Source organism: Neopelma chrysocephalum, unplaced genomic scaffold (genome assembly GCF_003984885.1).
Source record: "Neopelma chrysocephalum unplaced genomic scaffold, ASM398488v2 Primary Assembly neopelma1_96706, whole genome shotgun sequence".
In the NCBI taxonomy this organism is placed as follows: Eukaryota; Metazoa; Chordata; class Aves; order Passeriformes; family Pipridae; genus Neopelma; species Neopelma chrysocephalum.
In genome coordinates, this window is record NW_020925350.1 from 204,717 (window position 1) to 226,059 (window position 21,343).

Genomic DNA, 21,343 nt, shown 5'->3' on the forward strand with positions numbered 1-21,343 from the left:
GCCAGCAAGTTGCAGGAGGTGATTCTTCCCCTCTACTCCACTCTGGTAAGACCCTACCTGTAGTACTACTTTCAACTCTTGGGCCCCCAACCTAAGAAGGATGTGGATCTGCTAGAGTAAGTTCAGAGGAGGGTCACGGAAATGATCAGAGAGTTGGAGCATGTCTCCTATGAAGACAGGCTGGGAGAGTTGGGGCTGTTTAGCCTGGAGAAGAGAAGGTTCCAGGAAGACCTTATAGCAGCCTTCCAGTACCTAAAGGGGGCCTTCAAGAAAGAAGGAGAAGAACTTTTTACAAGGGCATGGGAGTGAAAGGAAAGGGGGGAATGGCTTTAAACTGAAAGGGGATAGATTTAGATTGGATATTAGGAAGAAATTCTTTCCTGTGAGGGTGGTGAGGCACTAGAACAGGTTGCTTAGAGAAGTTGTGGATGCCCCATCCCTGAAGGTGTTCAAGCCTAGGTTGGACAGGAAGGTGTCCATGCCCATGGCAAGGGGATTGGAACTAGATGATCTTTAGGGTCTCTTCCAACCCAAACCATTCTATGATTCTATTATATATGTTAAAAATTAATGTATTAAAATATTTTTATTTGCTCTCAAATGTCTTAAGTCATGAAGACATAGTAATACTTACAATATCATATATTTACAAATAAAGAAACTTTACAAGCTGTTTGGAATTTTAAAAGTTCTCTATGCAGCTGATTTGTTGCCTTAGTGTAAGATGTTTATATCTATCTTATACTATGAGAGTTTATTTCTCCCTTTAATCCCTGGGGAAAAAAAGTAAAATATACAGAATGAAAGATATCCTAAAGCATCAGAACTTTAGTATTCTTATTCCTGTAGGAAAAACAAAAACAGAAACTCATTTCTATTGTGAATTTGTTCTAATGAGCTTCACCACTTGAAGGAATAGTGCTTGCAGCCATTCAAAGATTGTTTCACATGCAAACATTTTATCTTCACATGGATCAGACAATATTTCACAAATAAGGTTGGTTAGTAACTATTCCTTTGTGTTGGCGATGGTGATTTGGCATGCTTTTACCACCAATATATGGTGCTTGTGTGGTGCGCATCTAATTATTTATCTAATTACTAATGTTGGTACATAGATTGGAGCATTGGGCTGTGATTAATGGGATGAAATTTAACATGTCAAAATGACGGATTTTGCACCTAGGACGGAGTAACACCAGGCACAAGTATAAACTGGGAGAGGAGTGGCTGGAGAGCAGCCCTGCAGAAAGGGATATGGAGGTGCTGGTTGACAACAGGCTCAATAGGACTCAGCAGTGAGCCCTGGCAGCCAAGAGGGCAAACCGTGTTGTGGGGGGCATCAAGTACAGTAGAACCAACTGGTCAAAAGAGGCAATTATCCATCTGGATTCAGTGTTGGTGAGGTCTCACCTTCAGTACTATGTGCAGTTCTGGGCCCCACAGTGTAAGAAGGATGTGAAGGTCCTTGAATGCATCCAGAGAAGGGCAGCAAAGCTATTGACAGGACTGGAAGGAACGTCCTGTGAGGAATGGCAAAGGACTTGGGGATTATCTAATTTGGAAAAAATGAGGCTGAGGTGTGACCTCATTGCTCGCTACAGCTTCCTGAGTAGGGGAAGTAGAGAGGGAGGTGCTGATCTCTTCTCTCTGGTATCCAGTGATAGGATGTGTGGGAATGGTTCAAAGCTGTGCATGGGGAGGTTTAGACTGGGCATTAGGAAGCCTTTCTTTACTGAGAGGGTGGTCAAACTCTGGAATGGGCTTCCTAGAGAGGTGGTCGATGCTCCAAGCCTGTCAGTGTTTAAGAGGCATTTGCACATTGTTTTTGTGGCCTTCCTCTGGACTCACTCTAACAGGTTGTAGTAGGTTGACCTTGACTGGACACCAAGTGCCCACCCAGCCACTCTATCCCTCCCCTTTCCATCTGGAAAAGGGGAGAGAGAATAAGATGGAAAACAACTTGTGGGTTGGGATGAGGCAGTTTACTAAAGCAAAAGCAAAAGCTTGCACGTGCAAAAGTGAAGCAGAAAATAATAAGGTTTATTCTGTACTTCCCATCAGCAAGCGATGTCCGGTCACATCCCAGGAAGCAGGGCTTCAACAATGCCTAGTGGTTTCTTAGCAGGCAGCCATTGGAAACAATGAATGCCCCCCTTCCTGCTCCTTTCCTTAGCTTTTATATCTCAGCTGACATCATATGGTCTGGAATATCCCTTTGGTTAGTTTGGGTCAGCTGACCTACTTGTGTCTCCTCCCAGAATCTTGCCCTCGATTGGGGAAGGAATGTTACAGTGCTGATGCTGTGCTCAGCAGTAGCCAAAACACTGGTGTGTTATCAACACCCTTCTAGCTACCAATGCAAAGCACAGCACTGTGAGGGCTGCTATGGGGAAATGAACTCCATCTTAGCCAGACCCAATACACAGGTCCATGTCTTTCTTGTGCTGGGTTTTTCATGTACCTTGTTACCATCTTTTCTTGTAAGTTGGCTATATTCACATTCTTCATCTAAATGCCATAACTTTGTATTAAACTGGGCACTACCTTAAGCTACCAACACAAGAAACTGAACTGTATTCAGTTTACTTAGTTGGCTTTTGTTTAGAGCTAGATCCATGAACAAGCAAGTTCTTGAAATCAGTCAGGAACTGTCAAGCTCGTTTTTATCTGACAGCAAAAAAGGGTAGTCTCCTCTCAAACTCTTAGTTCAGTGTTGTAAATATTTGTTAGTTTGGTACATGTCATTTCATTCACGGAGATCATGTATGAATGACCAAGAAATTTTGGACACAAGTGAATTTGAGAGAAAAAAAACATCTGACTGTAGAACTTCAGTCCTATAAAAATAAGAGGTGCTTAAGGTGAACAGTTACTAAACAGGGCAAACACTCATTCTGAGTAGTGTGCATAGCTTCTCCTTTGTGTTTTTTGAAGCTTCTGTAATAGATCTTCCTTCTGCGTATCTTTAGGGTTCCTTTTGTTTCGGAAGGCTAAATGTACTGTATAATAAGACTCAGAGTCTCTGAGCAGAGGACAGAAAACAAGTTTTGTGCTGAACCATCCTGTTAGATATGTGGGTGTGCTTTTTATAGCATTTTAACTACTTGAACTGATTTAGTTAAATCAACCAGTAACGGAAAACATGAACTCTGTGTGTTCGTGGTTTTTTTACTTTGTGAGAACGTGTTTTTTTTTTTTAAATAAGTATATTTTTAAACTTGTTTCCTCATATAGCTAAGGGGTGGCTAATGATATGATGAGAATGCTTGTTCAGTTGTTGCAGTCAAGTCTCAAAGTCTTTTGGGTTTCTATTAATACTTTTTGAGATATCTTTAAATTTCTCACTGATAATTCTTATAAATATATTCAAAGGGAAGTTCTATTTAATTGATCTTTTAATACTCAAAAATTGCAAATAGTATCTTTACTGTAGCTATTTGCATAGAGGGCTTAATTTTTGAAAACTTAAAATTCCAACTGTTGTTAAAACTGGAGAGGCATCTTTCCATGGATTCAGTACAAACTTGAGTGTTGGAAACAAAACATATGTAGTCTTATTTTAATTCTGCCATTTCTGTCACATGATATATGTCCTTTTGCTTCTCCATATGAAAATCCAAATATTAAAATATTTATGAAAACTTTGAAGGTTAATTGCACTTTCAGTGCTTAACTCTTGTGTGACATTATGAAAATTAATTTTCAAAAGACATATGCCAAAGCTATGCTTGGAACATGCACATAATGTTAAAGAATTTGCTTGGATCTGTAGAGAAGCCTCAATTAAGTATTTCTCTGTAGGTGTGAATTTAAACATCCATAGATGAAATTCTGAATGTTTCTACAGATATGAGGGGTTTTATTATTGATAACATGCATATGTCCAACACTCTCTGACTGGGTTTAATGTTTTATACCAACTTAAGTTTCTTGTAGTGGGTTGACCCTGACTGGATGCCAGGTGCCCACCAAAGGCACTCTATAACTCCCCTCCACAACTGGACAGGGGAGAGAAAATATAGCAAAAGGCTCATGAGTTGAAATAAGGACAGGGAGAGATCACTCATTGATTACCATCAAGGGCAAAACAGACTCAACCTGGGGATATTAATTGAATTTATTACCAACAAAATCAGAGCAGGATAATAAGAAGTAAAATAAATCTTAAAAACACCTTGCCCCCACCCCTCCCTCCTTCCCAGGCACTACCTCCTCCCCCCCAGTGGTGCAGGGAGGCAGAGAATGGGGGTTACAGTCAGTTCATTACAGGTTGTTCCTGCCGCTGCTCAGGGAGAGGAGTCCTTCCCCTGCTCCAGCGTGGGAAACAGTTCTCCACAAAGTTCTCCAGTGTGAGTCCTTCCCACAGGCTGCAGTTCTTCATGAACTGCTTCAACATGGGTCCCTTTCCACAGAGTGCAGTCCTTCAGGCACAGACTGGTCTAGTGTGGGTCCCCTACAGAGTCACAAGTCCTACCAGGAAATCTGCTCTAATGTGGGCTTCTCTTTCCATGGGTCCAAAGGTCCCTGCCAGGAGCCTGTTCCAGCACGGGCTTAACACAGGGTCACAGCCTTCTTTTGGGCATCCACCTGCTCTGGCCTGGGTCTCCTTCATGGACTGCAGGTGAATCTCTGCACCCTGATGGTCCTCCATGGGCTGCAGGGGGACAGCCTGCTTCACCATGGTCTTCACCACGGGCTGCAGGGGAATCTCAGCTCTGGTGCCTGGAGCACCTCCTCCCCCTCCTTCTCCATTGACCTTGGTGTCTGCAGAGTTGTTCCTCTCACAGATTCCTCTTCTCTGGCCACAATAACCTTTTTTTTTCCCTCTTAAATATGTTATCACAAGAGGCATTACCAGCATCTCTGATTGGCTTGGCCTTGGCCAGTGGTGGGTCCATCCTGGAGCCGGCTGGCATTGGTTCTGTCAGACATGGGGGAAGCGTCTAGCAGCTTCTCACAGAAGCCACTCCTGTAGCCCCCCCCCACTGCCAAAACCTGGCCATGCAAACCCGATACATGAAGTTATTTGACATTACGTGGGACTTTGATTTAGCAGAATGATACAGCAATTTACTTAAATCACAGTGCAAGTACAAATTGCATTTAGTAGAGTATAGCAGTTGCAATACACAGTTGAATCACAATACAAATGTGATTGTCATTACTGGTCTCCACGATGCTGGGCATCCCCAGTCGTTGGGAAGAAATATGTGGGTTGAAACCAACTCAAGCCTGTTGCTCTCTTCAATGTTCTTTCTGTTAGTTGTACAGTTTTTATACTATATGTGCTATACTGAGTCTTTATACTTGATTTTGGTTCTATACTGAGTTTTTATAATCAGTTTGGCTGAGCCATGTATACACCTACCCATTCTGATCTCACTAACTCAGGAATATATGTATTTGATGATGGTGATTAATATTATTATCAACTCAGGGGACACAGCCATTTGATTCCCTCAACTGTTGTAGCCATTTATCTATAACAAAGACTACCCTCCGTCTCCTTTGTGTTAAGTTCAACTTTTTGTAACAGTTGTCATCAGTAACTTCCTATTTCTTCACTTAGCTTCATGGGTACATAGTCCTTGACTGTCTCCTCAGCCTTCTTCCACTGTAGAAACTCATTGATAAATCACGATGTGTTTAATCTTTTTTACTTGAAAAAGAGAACTTTTCTATAAGATACCTTTTTAACATTGTGTATAAACACATTTTATTGTTCAATAATTCCATCATTTATATTGTAGGTCATGCAGGAGTTTCTGCAAGCATGATGAAGAAAAGAACTTCCCACAAGTAAGTTGCTAATATCTTCCTAAAGTATAGTTCTCGATAACTGGGAGTACCGTTCTAGAAATGTATCTGTATTGTTCCAGTCATTTTGAAAATAATGTGGAGCAGTATTCAAACAGTGTATGTGTGTAGAGTCAGACTTCAATTCTTTTGGGAGGACAGTGAGAAAGTGCACCATTGGTACAGTTCTAAACATCATTTTGAATGTTACTCTGAGAGAAATTATTCTGTCAATACAATTTTGTAATTTATAATTCAGAAACAAGAGATTGCAAGCCATAAATTGGGCATTTGTACTCTAGGATTCATTACAGCTTTAGTTTTTTAAAAGGATTTTTTACCTTTTTTAAAAAAATAAACAATGTACTTTAGTACAGCTGCTATTTGTGTGAAGGTTACTTGCTTATCCTATACATTCATCGCATGTATTATTCTTTCTACTACAATTTGAACTAGTAGTAGCTAAATGTTGCTATGAGTAAATGTGAGAAGATAGAGGTAGTAGCTTAGACATAATTGATCTTAGTGAACAGCTAGATGTTGCATCTGGCTGCATCTCTGGCGGGTGAACTCTAAAATAAGCTGGGGAAAGGTGAAATTTATTAAAATGCTATTAGTTATATTTTGAGTATGAAGTCTTATAGTGCTGATATACAACAGGCATCAATCCAAAGCAATTTGTCTGGCAGAAATATCTTCCGTGATTAACATTTGAATTAGTATTAACTGTTTCCCAGACACAACACCTGATGTAAAACTACTCTAATTCTTTTCACCAACTCTTCACTATTCAGTCTTGTCTATCTCCTTACAAGGCAGAGATAAACATTTATTTGTTAAGAGACAGGTAGAGTTAAAATTTAATTTCTCTTGTTCTTTTTCAACCGCTCAGAGAAAGGAGTGTATGATGGGAAGACTATCAGAGGTGGGTTGCCTTTTGTACTTGAGGGTGGCTAGATTTGTCTTTATTGTTGTTTTGATATACAATTATTTAAATACCTAAATAGGTTGTATATTTTTTAGCATAAAGGCTTTTATGGGGCATATTAAGTCATGATCCTAAGTCATGTGATTTTGAGGCATTTAACTTAAGCGCCCGAGTTTTATATTGATTTAGCCTAGTTTAATTGTTTAAGAATTGTTTAGTAAAGGTTTTATTTTGTACTAAACCAAGATGACACTGCGTGCTGCTCACTGAGTTCTCTGAAAATGACAGACACTAGTATAGAGTTGTTTTTATTTGATATTCATTGCTTACATTTTTGAAATTAACAGTAAGTAGTGCTGTAGACATGTTTATAGTAAACAAGTGAGATATGAATCGCTGTTTAAAAATGTATGCTGATACTACTATGAGCTGTTACAGTAGACCATGAATTAGTAATGCATACTTTGTCATTGATTTAGTTATGATGACTTTTACATTCCTCATTTAAAGAAAAAGAGGAACAAGTCTACTGGCACTTGAAGGTCATAGGGGAGATTCTAAACTAGGTTCAGAAGTTCATAGGGGAGGGAAGAGCCAACAGGATGGAACAGGACATGGTCCAGTAACTGAGGAAGGGGTAAAATGAGCTGTGTGGATTAGTCTTCTAAACCCTTTTAACTAAAATGGTAGTTAACCATTGACCCTTTTGGAAGGGGGTCCCATGGTTATAGGTCAACTGCAAAAGGGCAGTTCTTCCGAATGTTCTGTCAGTGTCAATGGGTAGTGATGATCTCTGTGAATATAAAGTTGACCCTCTTTATGTCATATCAATCAGTAGTCTCTTGGCCCTCATCTTTTCCACACTTGGTGCATCGTGTAAGTATAAAATATTCTAGGAGGTTTCTTATAGTTGGCAATTCAAGGACTTTGAGGTGGAGGTTTTCTCTGCCACTTAACTATCCCTGTACTTATCCCTTGTGAATTTCTGATCACACTTTAACTTGTTGTGGTGGATTATACTTGACTATGAGCCAAACTCCCACCCACCTGCTCACTCCCCTGCCTCACTGAGGCAGGGGGAGAAAATAGAATTAGAAAGTTCATGGGTCAAGATAAAGACAGGAAGATTGCTTGCCAGTTACTATCACAGGCAAAACAGGCTTGACTTGTTGAAAATTAATTTATCGCAAATTAAAATAAATTCAGGTGGTAAGAAACAGGAAGACAAACATTAAAACAACACCTTTCTTTCCCCCTTTCCCATGCTGAAATTCATCCCTTCACTCCAGACTCCCCTACCACTCACCACCCCCAGGGTGCAGGGGAAATTAGGGAAGGGAGTTTACAGTCCATACATAATGGTTGCTTTCTGCTGCTCCTTCCCTCTTGTACCTTATTTCCCCCTGCTCTGGTGTAGGTTCTCTACAGGTCACAGTTCCTGTCAGGAAAGTCTGCTTCAGCATGGGCTCTTCCAGGGTAGACAGTCCTGTCAGGAAAACTCTGCTCTGGCATGGGTTCTCTGGGGGTTCTCCATGGGCCACAGTTCCTTCAGGAAATATCTAACTGCTCCAGCATGGGTCCTTTTTTCCCCCTCCTTCTCTGTCTGTCCAGTGGTGGGTTTTTTGTTCTTTACTAAATATGTTTTCACAAAGGCACCACAAACTTTGCTGATTGTCTCAACTTTAGCCTGAAGTGGGACCATTGCCAGGCCAGCTGTGTCTGGCACAGGGCAGCCCCTGACTTCTTCTCATAGAGACTAGCCCTGCAGGTGTTGTCACGTCTCTGTATGTATGTTGTGTCCATTACCAGAACCTTGCCACATATGCCCAATACACTTGTAATCCTAAGAAAATTGATTTCACAACTAAATGATGGCTTTTGAAGGAGTACAGAAAGTACTTTAAAACTTCTGTCTTTAGTAATGTACCTCATAGTCTGAATATTAAGGAAAAATAGTTTATAACAATTGTGACAGTCTGGAGTAATATCAAAATTCTAATTTGGGACCTATTTTTAACAATTTTTCTACATGGTACCAAGCAATATAGAAATTGTACTGACCATTGCTACTCTGCTTCATTTGTACTATTTTCTAAATTTCTTTGAACTTTCCATGATCTGGTTCTCCTAATAAAACTTTTTCACGTAACAAGACTTTACTTATCAGCTTAGTGCCTTCAAGATAAATACTCAGTCACCGAGACGAGCAGCTCTGGTACCAGCATGATTCATAGCACAGGGGGGTGTCCTGAACCTGGGGAGCCACGAGAGCTGCCAGAAACCTGCAGCTTGTGCTACAGCTGCTGACAAGACCTGGGCAGGGCCAGGAGAAATGTCCAACCCCCCCACTCCCATATAAAAGAAACCCCTAGGGAGTGCTAGTGACCAGGGCAAGCCAACAGAGCAGTTTGCAGCTAAGGGCATGCAGAAAGGGTACTGTAGCTCTGCCAACTTGACCAGGGAGCAATGGTATCCACCTGGCAGAAGTCTATGAACACTCTAAACTCTGCACCCAACATGATTGATGCAGCTTCCCAGGCAGAGCTCCAGTGGGAACATGCTGCTACCCAGGTGTCAGGCTGCAGGGCATCCCTACTCTTATACCAGTACCAGACAGCAGCAGTGAGCACACCTGGGGGAGGTGCACCCAGGTAGAGGAAAACCTCTACTTAGTGACAGAGCTCCAGGACGTGGTGAGTAGGTTGTTAAGGAATAACAGGGAGCATGAGAGAGAGACACTACTGGAATCGTGCCCTACCTTCCCTGGGGCAGAGCTGTCAGGCAGACAGGACATATGATATGGAAGATTCCCTATCCTGTTTCTGCTTGGCAGAACTCAGTGACTTAAGGGATAGGGGACAATGGTGACAAGTTCCTGCCTAGTGTAGCAGAAGTAAGGAGGGGAGTTAGCAGAACTGCCACCTTGGATTTGCAGAGGGCACACTTCAGTCTATTTAGGGGCCTGGTTGAAAGAGTCCCTTGGGAGGCAGTCTTGAAGGACAAAGGAGTCCAGGAAGGCTGAAGGAAATCTTAAAGACCCAGGCCATCCCAATATGCTGAAAGACAAGCTGACAGGGAAGAAGACCAACCTGGTTGAACAGAGAGCTTTGGCTGGAACTCAGGGAAAAAAGGAGAGTTTATGACCTTTGGAAGAAGGGGCAGGCAACTCAGGAGGACTACAAGGATGTTGGGAGGTTGTGCAGGGAGAAAATTAGAAAGGCCAAAGCCCAACTAGAACTTAATGTGACTACTTGTCTAAGTTTTGATTTGGCTCCCCACCAAGTCCCCAAGACCCAGCACAAAACCTCCGGCAAAGAGCAAAAGAAAAAAAACTATGAAAAGATCCAGACTAGATGAACTATATTAAAATATATGTATTTACGTATAGTACAGTTATATACAGTTGAAATACTATATATAATCCCAAAAGGGAAAGGGAAAGGGAAGGGGAAAAAAAAGGACAAAAAAGGACAAAACCAAAATGGATATGCACAATCAAAAAAAAATCACAATCTAGCAAACTAAAGAATTAGCAAAAGAATATCTTACTACTTTCCTTGGGATAGCACAATTGCCCAAATGCCACCGCCACGCTACCGGACCCCGGATCAGCAGAAACAACAGGCCCCATAGGCCTGGCCAGGCCTCAGCTCCCCCACAGGAGTGAGACTGGCCTGCGGGAGTCTGCTGTCTCCAAACCTCGCTGGAAGGGAAGAGAGGGAGAGGCTTCTCCCTCCGTCTATTTATATGTTGGATAACGTAAAGGAATAGGATGGAATACTTCCTTCCTTCCTTCCTGGCAACCAGGAAGGAAGACCTAAACTCAAAACCATTACACTACTGCTGTAATAGACAATAAAAACTGTTTCTATAAATGCATCAGCAACAAAAGGAGGGCTAAAGAGAATCTCCATCCTTTATTGGATGTGGAGGGCAACATAATGACAAAGGACGAGGAAAAGGCTGAGGTACTTAATGTCTTCTTTGCCTCAGTCTTTACTAGCAAGAGCAACTGTTCTCAGGGTACCAAGCCCACTGACCTGGAAGACAGAGATGGAGAGCAGAATGAGGCCTCCATAATCAAAGGGGAAATGGTCAGCGTCCTGCTACACCTCTTAGACATGCACTAGTCTATGGGGCAGGATGGGATCCATCCAAGGGTAGTGAGGGAACTGGCGGAAGTGCTAGTTAAGCCACTTTCAATCATTTATCAACAATCCTGGCTAATTGGGGAGGTCCCAGTTGATTGGAGGTTAGCAAATATAATGCCCATCTACAAGAAATACTGGAAGGAGGATCCAGGGAACTATACAGACCTGTCAGCCTGACCTTGGTGCCAGTGAATGTTATGGAAGAGATTGAGTGCCATCATGCAGCATGTACAGGACAACCTGTTCATCAGGTCCAGTCAGCATGGGTTTAGGTAAGGCAGGTCCTACTTGACTGTCCTTATCTCCTTCTATGACAAGGTGACCCGCTTAGTGGACAAGGGAAAGGCTGTGGATGTTGTCTACCTGAATTTCAGTAAAGTCTTTTGAATCCGAAAAATCGGGTATAAAGGACTGCCCAGAGAACTTTGATCTTTTGAGCAGCAAAGGTATTTATTAGCAGCGCTGGGAGCAAGTCAGCTATTGCTGGAAAAACTTGCTCAGAGGCTTCACACAAAATCAGCAGTTTTTATACAATTTCCAGATGTGATTAAATGCATATTCAAGTGATTACAACACCTATTCATACATATTGATAACAGGCGGAGTATAGGTGGAGCTCAGACGGAGCTTGGGGCGGCACTTCTCTTGGCCCCCAATTTTGGGGGGAGATCCGATCTTCATCCCATGGGGAGGGGGCTTATTCTCATCTTCCTCAGTTTGACCCTTCTTCCTTTCCATTGTTCTTGACCCGCTCACTCAAGCTTGGAGAAAGCCCTGGCTCCTGGTCTATTTCTCCTATTCAAATGTCCATTTCATCTTACTGCGTCCTAATTTATTGCCTCTAGGCCTGTTACATGTACCTCTAACATTGTGTTAAGCTTTGGTCCAGTAAGTAGAACAGAACAAGCACAGATCGTTTTGGATGTAAGTAACTTGTTAGCAGGCCCAAGTTTCTTAGTTAACTCTTTTGGGCTTACCCTCCTGTCTCACTTTGACACCGTTTCCCACAGCATTCTCCTGGAGAAACTGGCTTCCCATGGCTTAGACAGGTGTACTCTTCACTGGGTAGAAAACCGGCTGAATGAATGGGCCCAAAGAGTGGTGAATGGCATTAAATCCAGTTGGCTGCTGGTCACAAGTGGAGTTCCCCAGGGGCCAGTCCTGTTTAATACCTTTATCAATGATCTGGATGAGGGGATCAAGTGCACCCTCACCAAGTTCACAGATGACACCAAGTTGGATAGGAGTGTTGATCTGCTGGAAGGTAGGAAGGATCTGGACAGGCTGGATCGATGGGCCAAGGCCAATTGCTTGAGGTTCAACAAGGCCAAGTGCTGGGTCTTGCACTTGGGTCACAACAACCCTATGCCAGGCTGCAGGTTTGGGGAAGAGTGGCTGGAAAGCTGCCCAGAAGAAAAGGATGTGGGGGTATTGGTCGACAGCTGGCTGAACATGAGCCAGCAGTGTGCCCAGGTGGCCAAGAAGGCCAACAACATCCTGGCTTGTATCAACAATAGTGTGGCCAGCAGGACCAAGGAAGTGATTGTCCCCCTGTACTCAGCCTTGGTGAGACTGCACCTCAAGTACTGTGTCCAGTTCTGGGCCCCTCACTACAAGAAAGACATTGAGGTGCTGGAGTGAGTCCAGAGAAGGGCAATGAAGCTGGTGAAGTGTCTGGAGCACAAGTCTTATGAGGAGTGGCTGAGGGAGCTGAGGTTGTTTATTCTGGAGAAAAGGAGGCTCAGAGGGACCTTATAGCTCTCTATAGCTACCTGAAAGGAGGTTGTAGTGATGTGGTTGTTGGTCTTTTCTGCAAAATAACAAGTGATAGTTGAGCCAGGGAAGGTTTCGATTGGATATTAGGAAAAATTTCAGTGAAAGGTTTGTCAAACATTGGAACAGGCTGCCCAGGGAAGTGTTGGAGTCACCATCCCTAGAGGTATTGAAAAGATGTAGATGTATTGCTTAGGGACATGGTTTAGTGGTGGACTTGGCAGTGTTAGGTTTGCAGGTGAACTCAATGATCTTAAAGGTCTTTTCCAACCTAAATGATTCTATCATTTCTTTGAAATAAAAGGATCTGAATTTTAGTGGAATTGAAGGACCTTTTACAATGAGTTCATAACTGAAGCATCAGGAATTGTTTTCAGGACTTGGTGTTACTTCTTTTCCTGGGTCTGTGTGTTTTATATATGTATGGCAATTTAAATACTGAATGTCTAGGGGTTTGAAATGTTATCCCAGTCTTTAAGAACAAAATGTTGTGAAATTTTAAGGATTATTCTAATACAACAGAAGGGAAACATTTTGGATTTTCTCATTATACCATCTCAAAATTTACATACTTATGTATTCCTCTGCTTATCACAGAAACAACATACAATTGGTATAAAAAGAGGTTTGAGAAAGTTAACTATTGTTACCTAAAATGGAAGAAAAGAACTTTCTGGATAATATTAATATAGAAAAAATAGAGAGCAGTCTTTAATTAAAGCACTTTAAGGTACACTATATACAGAAGTGCACTATAGTGTACAATATAGTATTGGGCTTTTACAATTTTATAGCTGCAATTAATTATCATATCTAAAGGATATATCCAACCCGAAAATTGTCCACCCCTCAGAACCTCCCTCAGGTCTGCCCTGGAATTGAATCGGAGGTCTCAGGACCCCTTTTTTCATCATCATCACCTCCTCAGGTCACATCCCTTCTTAGGAGCTTCTCCAAGGTCTCTGGGCTTTCTAGGTTGCTTTGTCTACAATATCTTTCTAGGTATGTCCCAAACAAGATGTACTTGCTAAGGTCTTTTCCTTGAAGACAACATTAAACAAAACTGGAAGAATTTCAGGAATTTGATATGAAGCGTGAGAAAGGAGTTTTAGTTAACTGCTATTCTCAAGTGTTAGAAACTATACAGCTATATTAAAAATCTATATGCTACAAATCTTAAAAATCCTAAGGCATCACTATTATCTTATATGGAAGTATACTGATTGTGGTTATTACACACCCATTTTTTTATATTATCACACTCATTTTTAAAAAGGGTAGTAAGGAGTTCCCAGGGAACTACTGACCAGTCAGTCTTACCTCCATGTCCGGTAAGATCATGGAACTGATCTGCCTGGAAGACATGTGGAAACATATGGAAAACAGGGAGATGATTAGAGATGGCCAACATGGCTTCAGCAAGGGCAAGTCGTGCCTGACTAATCTAGTGCCCTTCTACAACAGAGTGACTGCATCAGTGGACAAGGGAAGAGCAACTGATGTTATCTATGTGGACTTCTGTAAGGCCTTTGATACAGTCCCCCACTACATTCTTGCCTCGAATTTGGAGAGAGATGGGTTTGATAGATGGACTGTTAGATGGATAAGGAATTGACTAATGGCTGCATTCAAAATCAATGGCTCAATGTCCAAGTAATGAGTGGTGTCCCTCAAGGGTCCATACTGGGACCAGTAGTCTTCAGTATCTTCATTGACGACATAGTGCTGGAATCTCAGGCAGTTTACCAAGAGCAAGTGCAAGGTGCTGCACCTGGGTCAGGGCAACCCCTGGTATCAATCCAGGCTGGGGGATGACCAGATCCAGAGCAGCTTTGCCAAGAAGGACATGGGGGTGAGAGGCTGGACATGACCTGGCAATGTTTGCTTGCAGCCCAGAAAGCCAACCGTGTCCTGGGCTGCATCAAAAGCAGTGTGGCCAGCAGGTCAAGGGAGATGATTCTGCTCCTCCACTCTGCTCTTGTGAGACCCCACCTCAAGTACTGTGTCCAGTTCAGGGGTCCCCAGCACAGGGAGGACATTGACCTGTTGGAGCAAGTCCAGAGGAGGCCTCCAAGATGATTAGAGGGATGGAGCACCTCTCCTATGAGAAAAGGCTGAGAGAATTGGGATTGTTTGGCCTGGAAAAGAGAAGGCTTTGGGGTCGCTTAATTGTGGCCTTTCAGTACCTGAAGGAAATGTACAGGAAAGATGGGGCAAGACTATTTACAAGAGAATGTAGTGACAGGACAAGGGGAAATGGGTTAAATTGAAAGAGTGTAAGTTTAGATTAGATATTAGGAAAAAATTCTTTACCGTGAGGATGGTGAGGCACTGGAACAGGTTGCCCAGGGAAGTTGAGGATGCCCCATCCCTGGAGATGTTCAAGGCCAGGTTGGATGGGGTTCTGAGCAACGTGATCTAGTTGAAGGTGTTCCTTCCCACAGCAGGGGTGTTGGAACTAGATGATCTTCAAGGTCCCTTCCAACCCAAACCATTCTATGATTCTATGACTGACAGTGGGATTGAGTGAACCCACAGCAAGTTTGCAGATGATACCAATCTGAGTGGTGCAGTTGATTCACTGGAGGGAAGGGATGCCATCCAGAGGGACCTTGACAGGCTCAGTACATGTGAGCCTCATGAAGTTCAACAAGGCCAATACAAGGTCCTGCATCTGGGTCAGGGCAATCCCCAGTATCAATACAGACTATAGGATGAATGGATTGAATGCAGCCCTGCAGAGAAGGACCTGGTACTGGTGGATGAAAAATTGATCATGAGACAGCAACATGTGCTTTCAGCCCAGAAAGCCAATTGTATCCTGGGCTGAATCAAAAAAGCATCGCCAGCAGGTCAAGGGAGGTGATTTTCCCTCTCTACTCTGCTCTGATGAGACCCCCACCTGGAGTACTGTGTGCAGTTCTGGGGCCCCCAGTACAAGAAAGACATGAACCTGTTGGAGTGGGTCCAGAGGACAGCCATGAAAACAATCAGAGGACTGGAACACCTCTCCTATGAAGAAAGGCTGAGAGAGTTTGGGTTATTCAGCCTGGAGAAATCCCTGTGGAGACCTTATTGCGGCTTTTCAATATATAAAAGGCGCTTATATGAAAAGACGAAGAGAGACTTTTTACCAGGGTCTGTATTGACAGGACAAGGGGCAATGGTTTTAAACTGAAAGAGGGTAGGTTTAGATTGGACATAAGGAAGAAATTTCCTATGATGAGGGTTGTGAGGCACTGGAACAGGTTGCCCAGAGAAGCTGTGGATTCCCCATCATTGGAAAGTATTCATGGTCAGTTTGGATGGGGCTTTGAGCAACCTGATTTAATGAATCTAGGTGATCTTAAAAGGCTGATCATTCTATGATTCTGTTATTTGTAGTGAGTTAGAAACCTGTTTTCTTTCTTATGAAATGTTCAGTTGCAAGCAAAAATAGTTTTTCTTTGGCAATTTATTTGTTTGAAAATCATATTTCCTGCTATAACAAATGAGAATAAGTGGCTGTCCAGTAGTACCAGACTTCAGACAAAGGAAAACTTGAACTGCAAGTATACCTGGCTGCTGCTCGATTTGTAATTGCATTTATGACACTTTTTGCTCTCTCCAAGGTGTTTTAAAAGGTAGTTACCAAATTAAACTGCATTATGTAGCTTTTTTCATTGCATTTTTTAAGTGACTGAAGCTTTTCACTTAATTGTGCAAATTTAAATGTTATGATTATGATTTATAGGCAGAAAGTGAAATTAACTGTGTGGTTAAACATGAGCAGTATTATTTTACCTTTTTTCACTTCAACTTTTTAGCTTCAGTAGGAGTTAGTTTTATTCTGTGAGGACACCTTAAAATGGAATTGTGATTCATTGAAACTGAATACATTAATTGCATGCAAAACAATGTCCTTTACATAGTGCCTAAGAACCAGATCTCATTTATTCAGAATAAAACTTTACTGAGACTATTTTAATTTTTTTTAAAAATAAAACTTGAGCAAGAAGTATTATTTGAACATGTGTTCAAGCTCCCGGGGAAAATTAGAACCAACTCTGCAGAGGAGTTCCTCTTAACCGGAAGAGATTAGGATTTCTATAATACTCCTAACTTTGACAACACAGATTGTGAATGCAGACTGACCTCCTTGATCAGGTTAAATCATCACAGAAATTAAATTTGACAAAAGATACTGTGGAACTCTACTAAGATTTTCATGGAGAATGAATCTTGAGGTGGGACAAGCTGTAATTTTATATACTGTTTTTATTATTCTTTAAGACTCATTATGAGACTTCATACATGGGCTGCTCTTTGAGCTTTCATTGTTCCTAGAGACATTTTTCTTTGGTCATTGTCACTAATCTAATGATGGATGTTGTTTTATGCAACTGATTTTTCTTTTTTCACATGTTACTTTTAAGCATGCTAGTGATGTGTATATTGCCATTCAAATGAAGTGTGCTATAACTGGTAATTAATCCAGAAATCTATTTTGGAATTAGCTAACATTTATGAGAATTTTAATCAGGCAACCCACTAAATATCACTTTAGGAATGAATATGCATATTGTAACATGCTAAAATAAAGATAATATACATTTATCACAGATGTAATGTCATAATGTTCGTGTTTCTTCATACATTGTATTTATAAGTGTCAACTTACTGTTTTGGGTTTTTTTAACTCAATAGAATAAAACTTGTGTAACACTGTTTTAGTGGGTTGAAACTGTCAAATAGCTTACATGGCTGTTTATCAGAGCAACTGCCATTCACCAGAAGGAATCTTTCTGTGCAAGCTGGATTACAAAAATGAGGAAGGGTAAAAAGTATATTTAATTTATTATCTGCTTTAAAGAATATCACTTCTATTACTGTGACCTTTGCATATAATTTTTCTTGTGTTGTACTAAAAAGGAACGTTGAAAGAATATTGTCACTACCATGTGTCTTTAAAAACACTTGAAGTCAAAGATACCTGCAAGTGCAAAGGGAAGCAAAATTTCCTTCAGGTGACAACAAAGGTTAGGGAAAACAAATACTTTGAAGAATTTTAATTAACCATCACTAATGTTTCAACTGAATTCTTCCTCCTGGGGTAAGGGAATTATGTTTACTATTCTGCCAAGAGAGACAATGTAGCAAAAGTATATAATACTATTAGGTGACATTGCTCTTTCAGACCTGATTTAGAGTTTTAACAAGCAAGCTTTACTTTTGATGTTCAGTGTAGCAGTGGCTAAAAAAGTTATTTTGGCTTAAGCAAACTGGTTTTAGAAACTACTATTATGAAAGCAACCTTATACAAAATGTTGAAAATGTTTCACTACTTTTCAGTGTGGTTTTTTTCCTTTTCCAGTGCAATGTAATATGCTTTATACCCTAATTTGAATAAGGTGCACTAAGCTGTATGTGTTAGAAATTAATGTATCTTATATTAATATATAATAATAATATATTGCCTTCCTAAAGCATGCACCTCTTGTCTGGAGTAGAATTTTGAGTATATACTTGTTTAATGTTATGTTTGTATCTGTGTACAGAAAGCATAGAAACAATGTTGGACCAAGCAAACCTATTTCTCAACCACGAAGAAACATTGTAGGCTGCAGAATACAGCATGGTTGGAGAGAAGGGAGTGGACCTGTAACACAATGGAAGGGCACAGTTCTTGATCAAGTTCCTGTAAATCCCTCCCTCTATCTTATAAAGTATGATGGATTTGATTGTGTGTATGGACTAGAACTGCACAAAGATGAAAGAGTTTCAGCACTTGAAGTCCTTCCAGACAGAGTTGGTAAGCGATTTTTTCCTATATGTGCATATGTTGTCAGAACACTTAAATTTTATTAAATTACTTTTCATTACATGGCAGATAATCTAAATGCTCTGTTTAATTTTTTTTTATTTCACAAATTTTTGATGATAGCAGAGATTAGTGCTGTCTCTTGTCTTTAAATGGCATGCAGAAAATTCTGTGTTTTTTCTTTTTGAGTCTTATCCCTAACAAGCTTATGTACATGTAACAGCGATAGTTCCATTAAAATTTAAACTCTGAGCCAGCTGAGAAATGTCCTGACTATGTTTTCTTGTGCGTGTTTGACAGTAATTATGTGTTTGGTTGGGTTTTTTTTTCATGTGCTTTCCCTAGGTTTTAATACAAGCGGAGGGAAAAAAGCATTTTCTAAGTGAAATGACTAGTAACAAGGCTTTATTGTTTTTTATAATTAGCACTGAATTGTTAAACTGCAGGTGTTTCCAAACTGTAAAGTTCAAAGTTTACCCTAGTAATTACTTATTTCTGAATGGAATAAATTCTTGTTTTTCCTGTCTGCAAAGAAATCAGTAGCAGTCTCTAGAATGGAGTTAGGGGGAACCAAACCGAACACCTTCATTAATAACTTCATACAGCTGCTCTGTGATTTAGCCTCCCTCCCCTCCACCCACAATACAAATATTTAAAATACAGATGCTATTCCTTGCTGTGGCCTATATTGGTCTCCCTTTACTTTGCATTATGATAGTTGGATTGGGAGGGGGGGTGCAATAATGTAAAATGTCAATAAAGAGTGTTAACATGTTAAAATAATTCTTCAAGTTCTGCTGTTCTTTGTTCTTTAACTCTCTGAAATGGACATTATTTGTTTTGTATGTGAATTGTCCAACTTTCAAACAAATTTATTCATGAATCTGGATAAAGAATTATTTTTGCAAAGACTTATTTCTGTACTTTTTGAATGGACATACTTATGAACTGCTACCATTTCAGCTTCATCTCGAATTAGCGATGCCCACCTGGCAGACACAATGATTGGCAAAGCTGTGGAACATATGTTTGAGACAGAGGATGGCTCAAAAGATGAATGGAGGGGGATGATTTTGGCTCGAGCTCCTATTATGAACACATGGTTTTATATTACCTACGAGAAAGATCCTGTCTTGTACATGTACCAACTCTTAGATGACTATAAAGAAGGTGACCTTCGCATTATGCCTGATTCCAGTAAGTAGAACAGTTACTTTTTTCTTCTGGAAAGTGGCATCTCTCTGTATTATTGTATGGCTTATGGGTTATATATGGAAAAGAGAGTTGACAAACAAGGATCTTTTAAAGTATCAAGACTAGACAGGTTTACAGCACAACTGAAAAAACATCTGTATTAAACAATTTCTGAAATATTTTACTTGAATCAGTAGTGAAATATGCAGTAAATACTGGAAAATCCTTTTCCATTATAATTCCTAATTCTGATAAAGATATACATACTGTTGTGGAAGAGATTACACTTAGATTTTTTTTACACTGACAAACTAGATACTTTCTGTTGTTATTATCTTATAGAAGTGTCACAAATCAAGAGCCATCTCAAGGAGTTGTATTTTTGAAGCAGTTCTTATAAAAATAATGTTTTGGGGCTAACTAAAATAGTCCAGTTAATTTAGTTTGGGTAGGCATCTTCAGTTTGGAAAGTTTTTGAATAGTTTCTTGGAGGAAAGAAGCACTAATTTTTGAAAACTCATTTTCTCTCACATGTTTAAACACATAAACAGGAAAAAAAAATTCAATAGGTTAGGAGGAATATTTTTTCTTCCTTTTTTGAAGTGAAAGTTATTGTTTTTTTCCTATAAATATTTTCACATGGTGTTGTTCAAGGGATTATAACTAATACCAAAAAAAAAGAAGAAAAAACTTTGTCAAGAATATTGTACTCTCGTTGTCCTGCACCTCAAAAGCACTTCTCTGACAGAGAGGCAATTTTGGCTTTAAAGTAAATCATTAATTCGATAGCCAAACACTAATTTGCAATGCACTACATAAATATTATTTAAAATTAATTCATTGAGTTTCTGAGACTGTCTTCCTTCAGATCTAGCAGTGGCTGAGTAAACAAGTGGCACTTACTTGCATAACCTCTGTACTAATCCTATGGTTTTAGACTTTTTTCCAGCCTAACAAAAATCGACATATCTGTGGCTTGAGAGGGAGCCACAAATATTAATGGAAAAATTGAACTTCCTATTTGTAAAAAAAACAAATAAAGCAAGCTCTTTCAGAGTTGCCACCCTGAAATACCTTGCAATTACTTTTTAAATTCTGCTTTGCTTTCTTCTTTCTTAGAAAAATAAGTTAAAAAAGACTTATGCTTTTCATATTTAAGAATTAAGTTTTTAATGTGTTTTTTTTTCCTGACTATCGATTGTGGGTCCCTTCCAACTCAGGATATTCTATGATTCTATGATTACTTACCTCTGTTTCTAAGACACTACAAACTGTGAGCTACCTTCCCTGAATTTGGATTTTTTACAGACAATGCAAATTGTGTCTTTAGGGATACTTCTGGGTAGATTTTGCTAGAAAAGCAAATAATATAGTTAAACTTCTCAACAGTATCCATTCTAGTGTGAAATCAAAAGCTCTTTTCAACAGCATTATTGATTAAGGAGGTTGCACTTAGCTTGGAAGATGTGGGTTTGTTGCAATGGCATGTTTGCATTGACATTTTGGATAGTGTGTGGGTTCTAGCACACCTGCCTTTCTATTAAAGACACTAAGTGCCTTGTTCTGCTGGGGGCTTAAATTCAATTATCTACAAACGTTTTGTAATTGGTGTGTAAACCTTCATGTCGAAAGATTTACTTTTCTAACCAATTGAAGTGCTATTTTTTTTTTCATAAAAGTGAGGATGGTATTACCTAA

At 40.2% G+C, this 21,343-nt stretch overlaps 1 protein-coding gene and 1 long non-coding RNA gene across 2 annotated transcripts in view; one reads left to right on the plus strand and one right to left on the minus strand.

Annotated features, from left to right (window-relative positions):
- The window catches only part of LOC113981673, a 290,933-nt gene that overhangs the window by 188,540 nt on the left and 81,050 nt on the right, over positions 1 to 21,343 (minus strand). The window contains exon 3 of the long non-coding RNA XR_003538487.1: positions 17,815 to 17,820. This is a non-coding gene — a long non-coding RNA (uncharacterized LOC113981673). The remainder of the gene's footprint in view (positions 1 to 17,814; positions 17,821 to 21,343) is intronic.
- The window catches only part of LOC113981672 (spindlin-Z-like), a 29,941-nt gene that overhangs the window by 8,206 nt on the left and 392 nt on the right, over positions 1 to 21,343 (plus strand). The window contains exons 2-4 of the mRNA XM_027709193.1: positions 5,754 to 5,802; positions 18,189 to 18,442; positions 19,415 to 19,648. Coding sequence (XP_027564994.1) covers positions 5,754 to 5,802; positions 18,189 to 18,442; positions 19,415 to 19,648 — 537 coding nt within the window. The remainder of the gene's footprint in view (positions 1 to 5,753; positions 5,803 to 18,188; positions 18,443 to 19,414; positions 19,649 to 21,343) is intronic.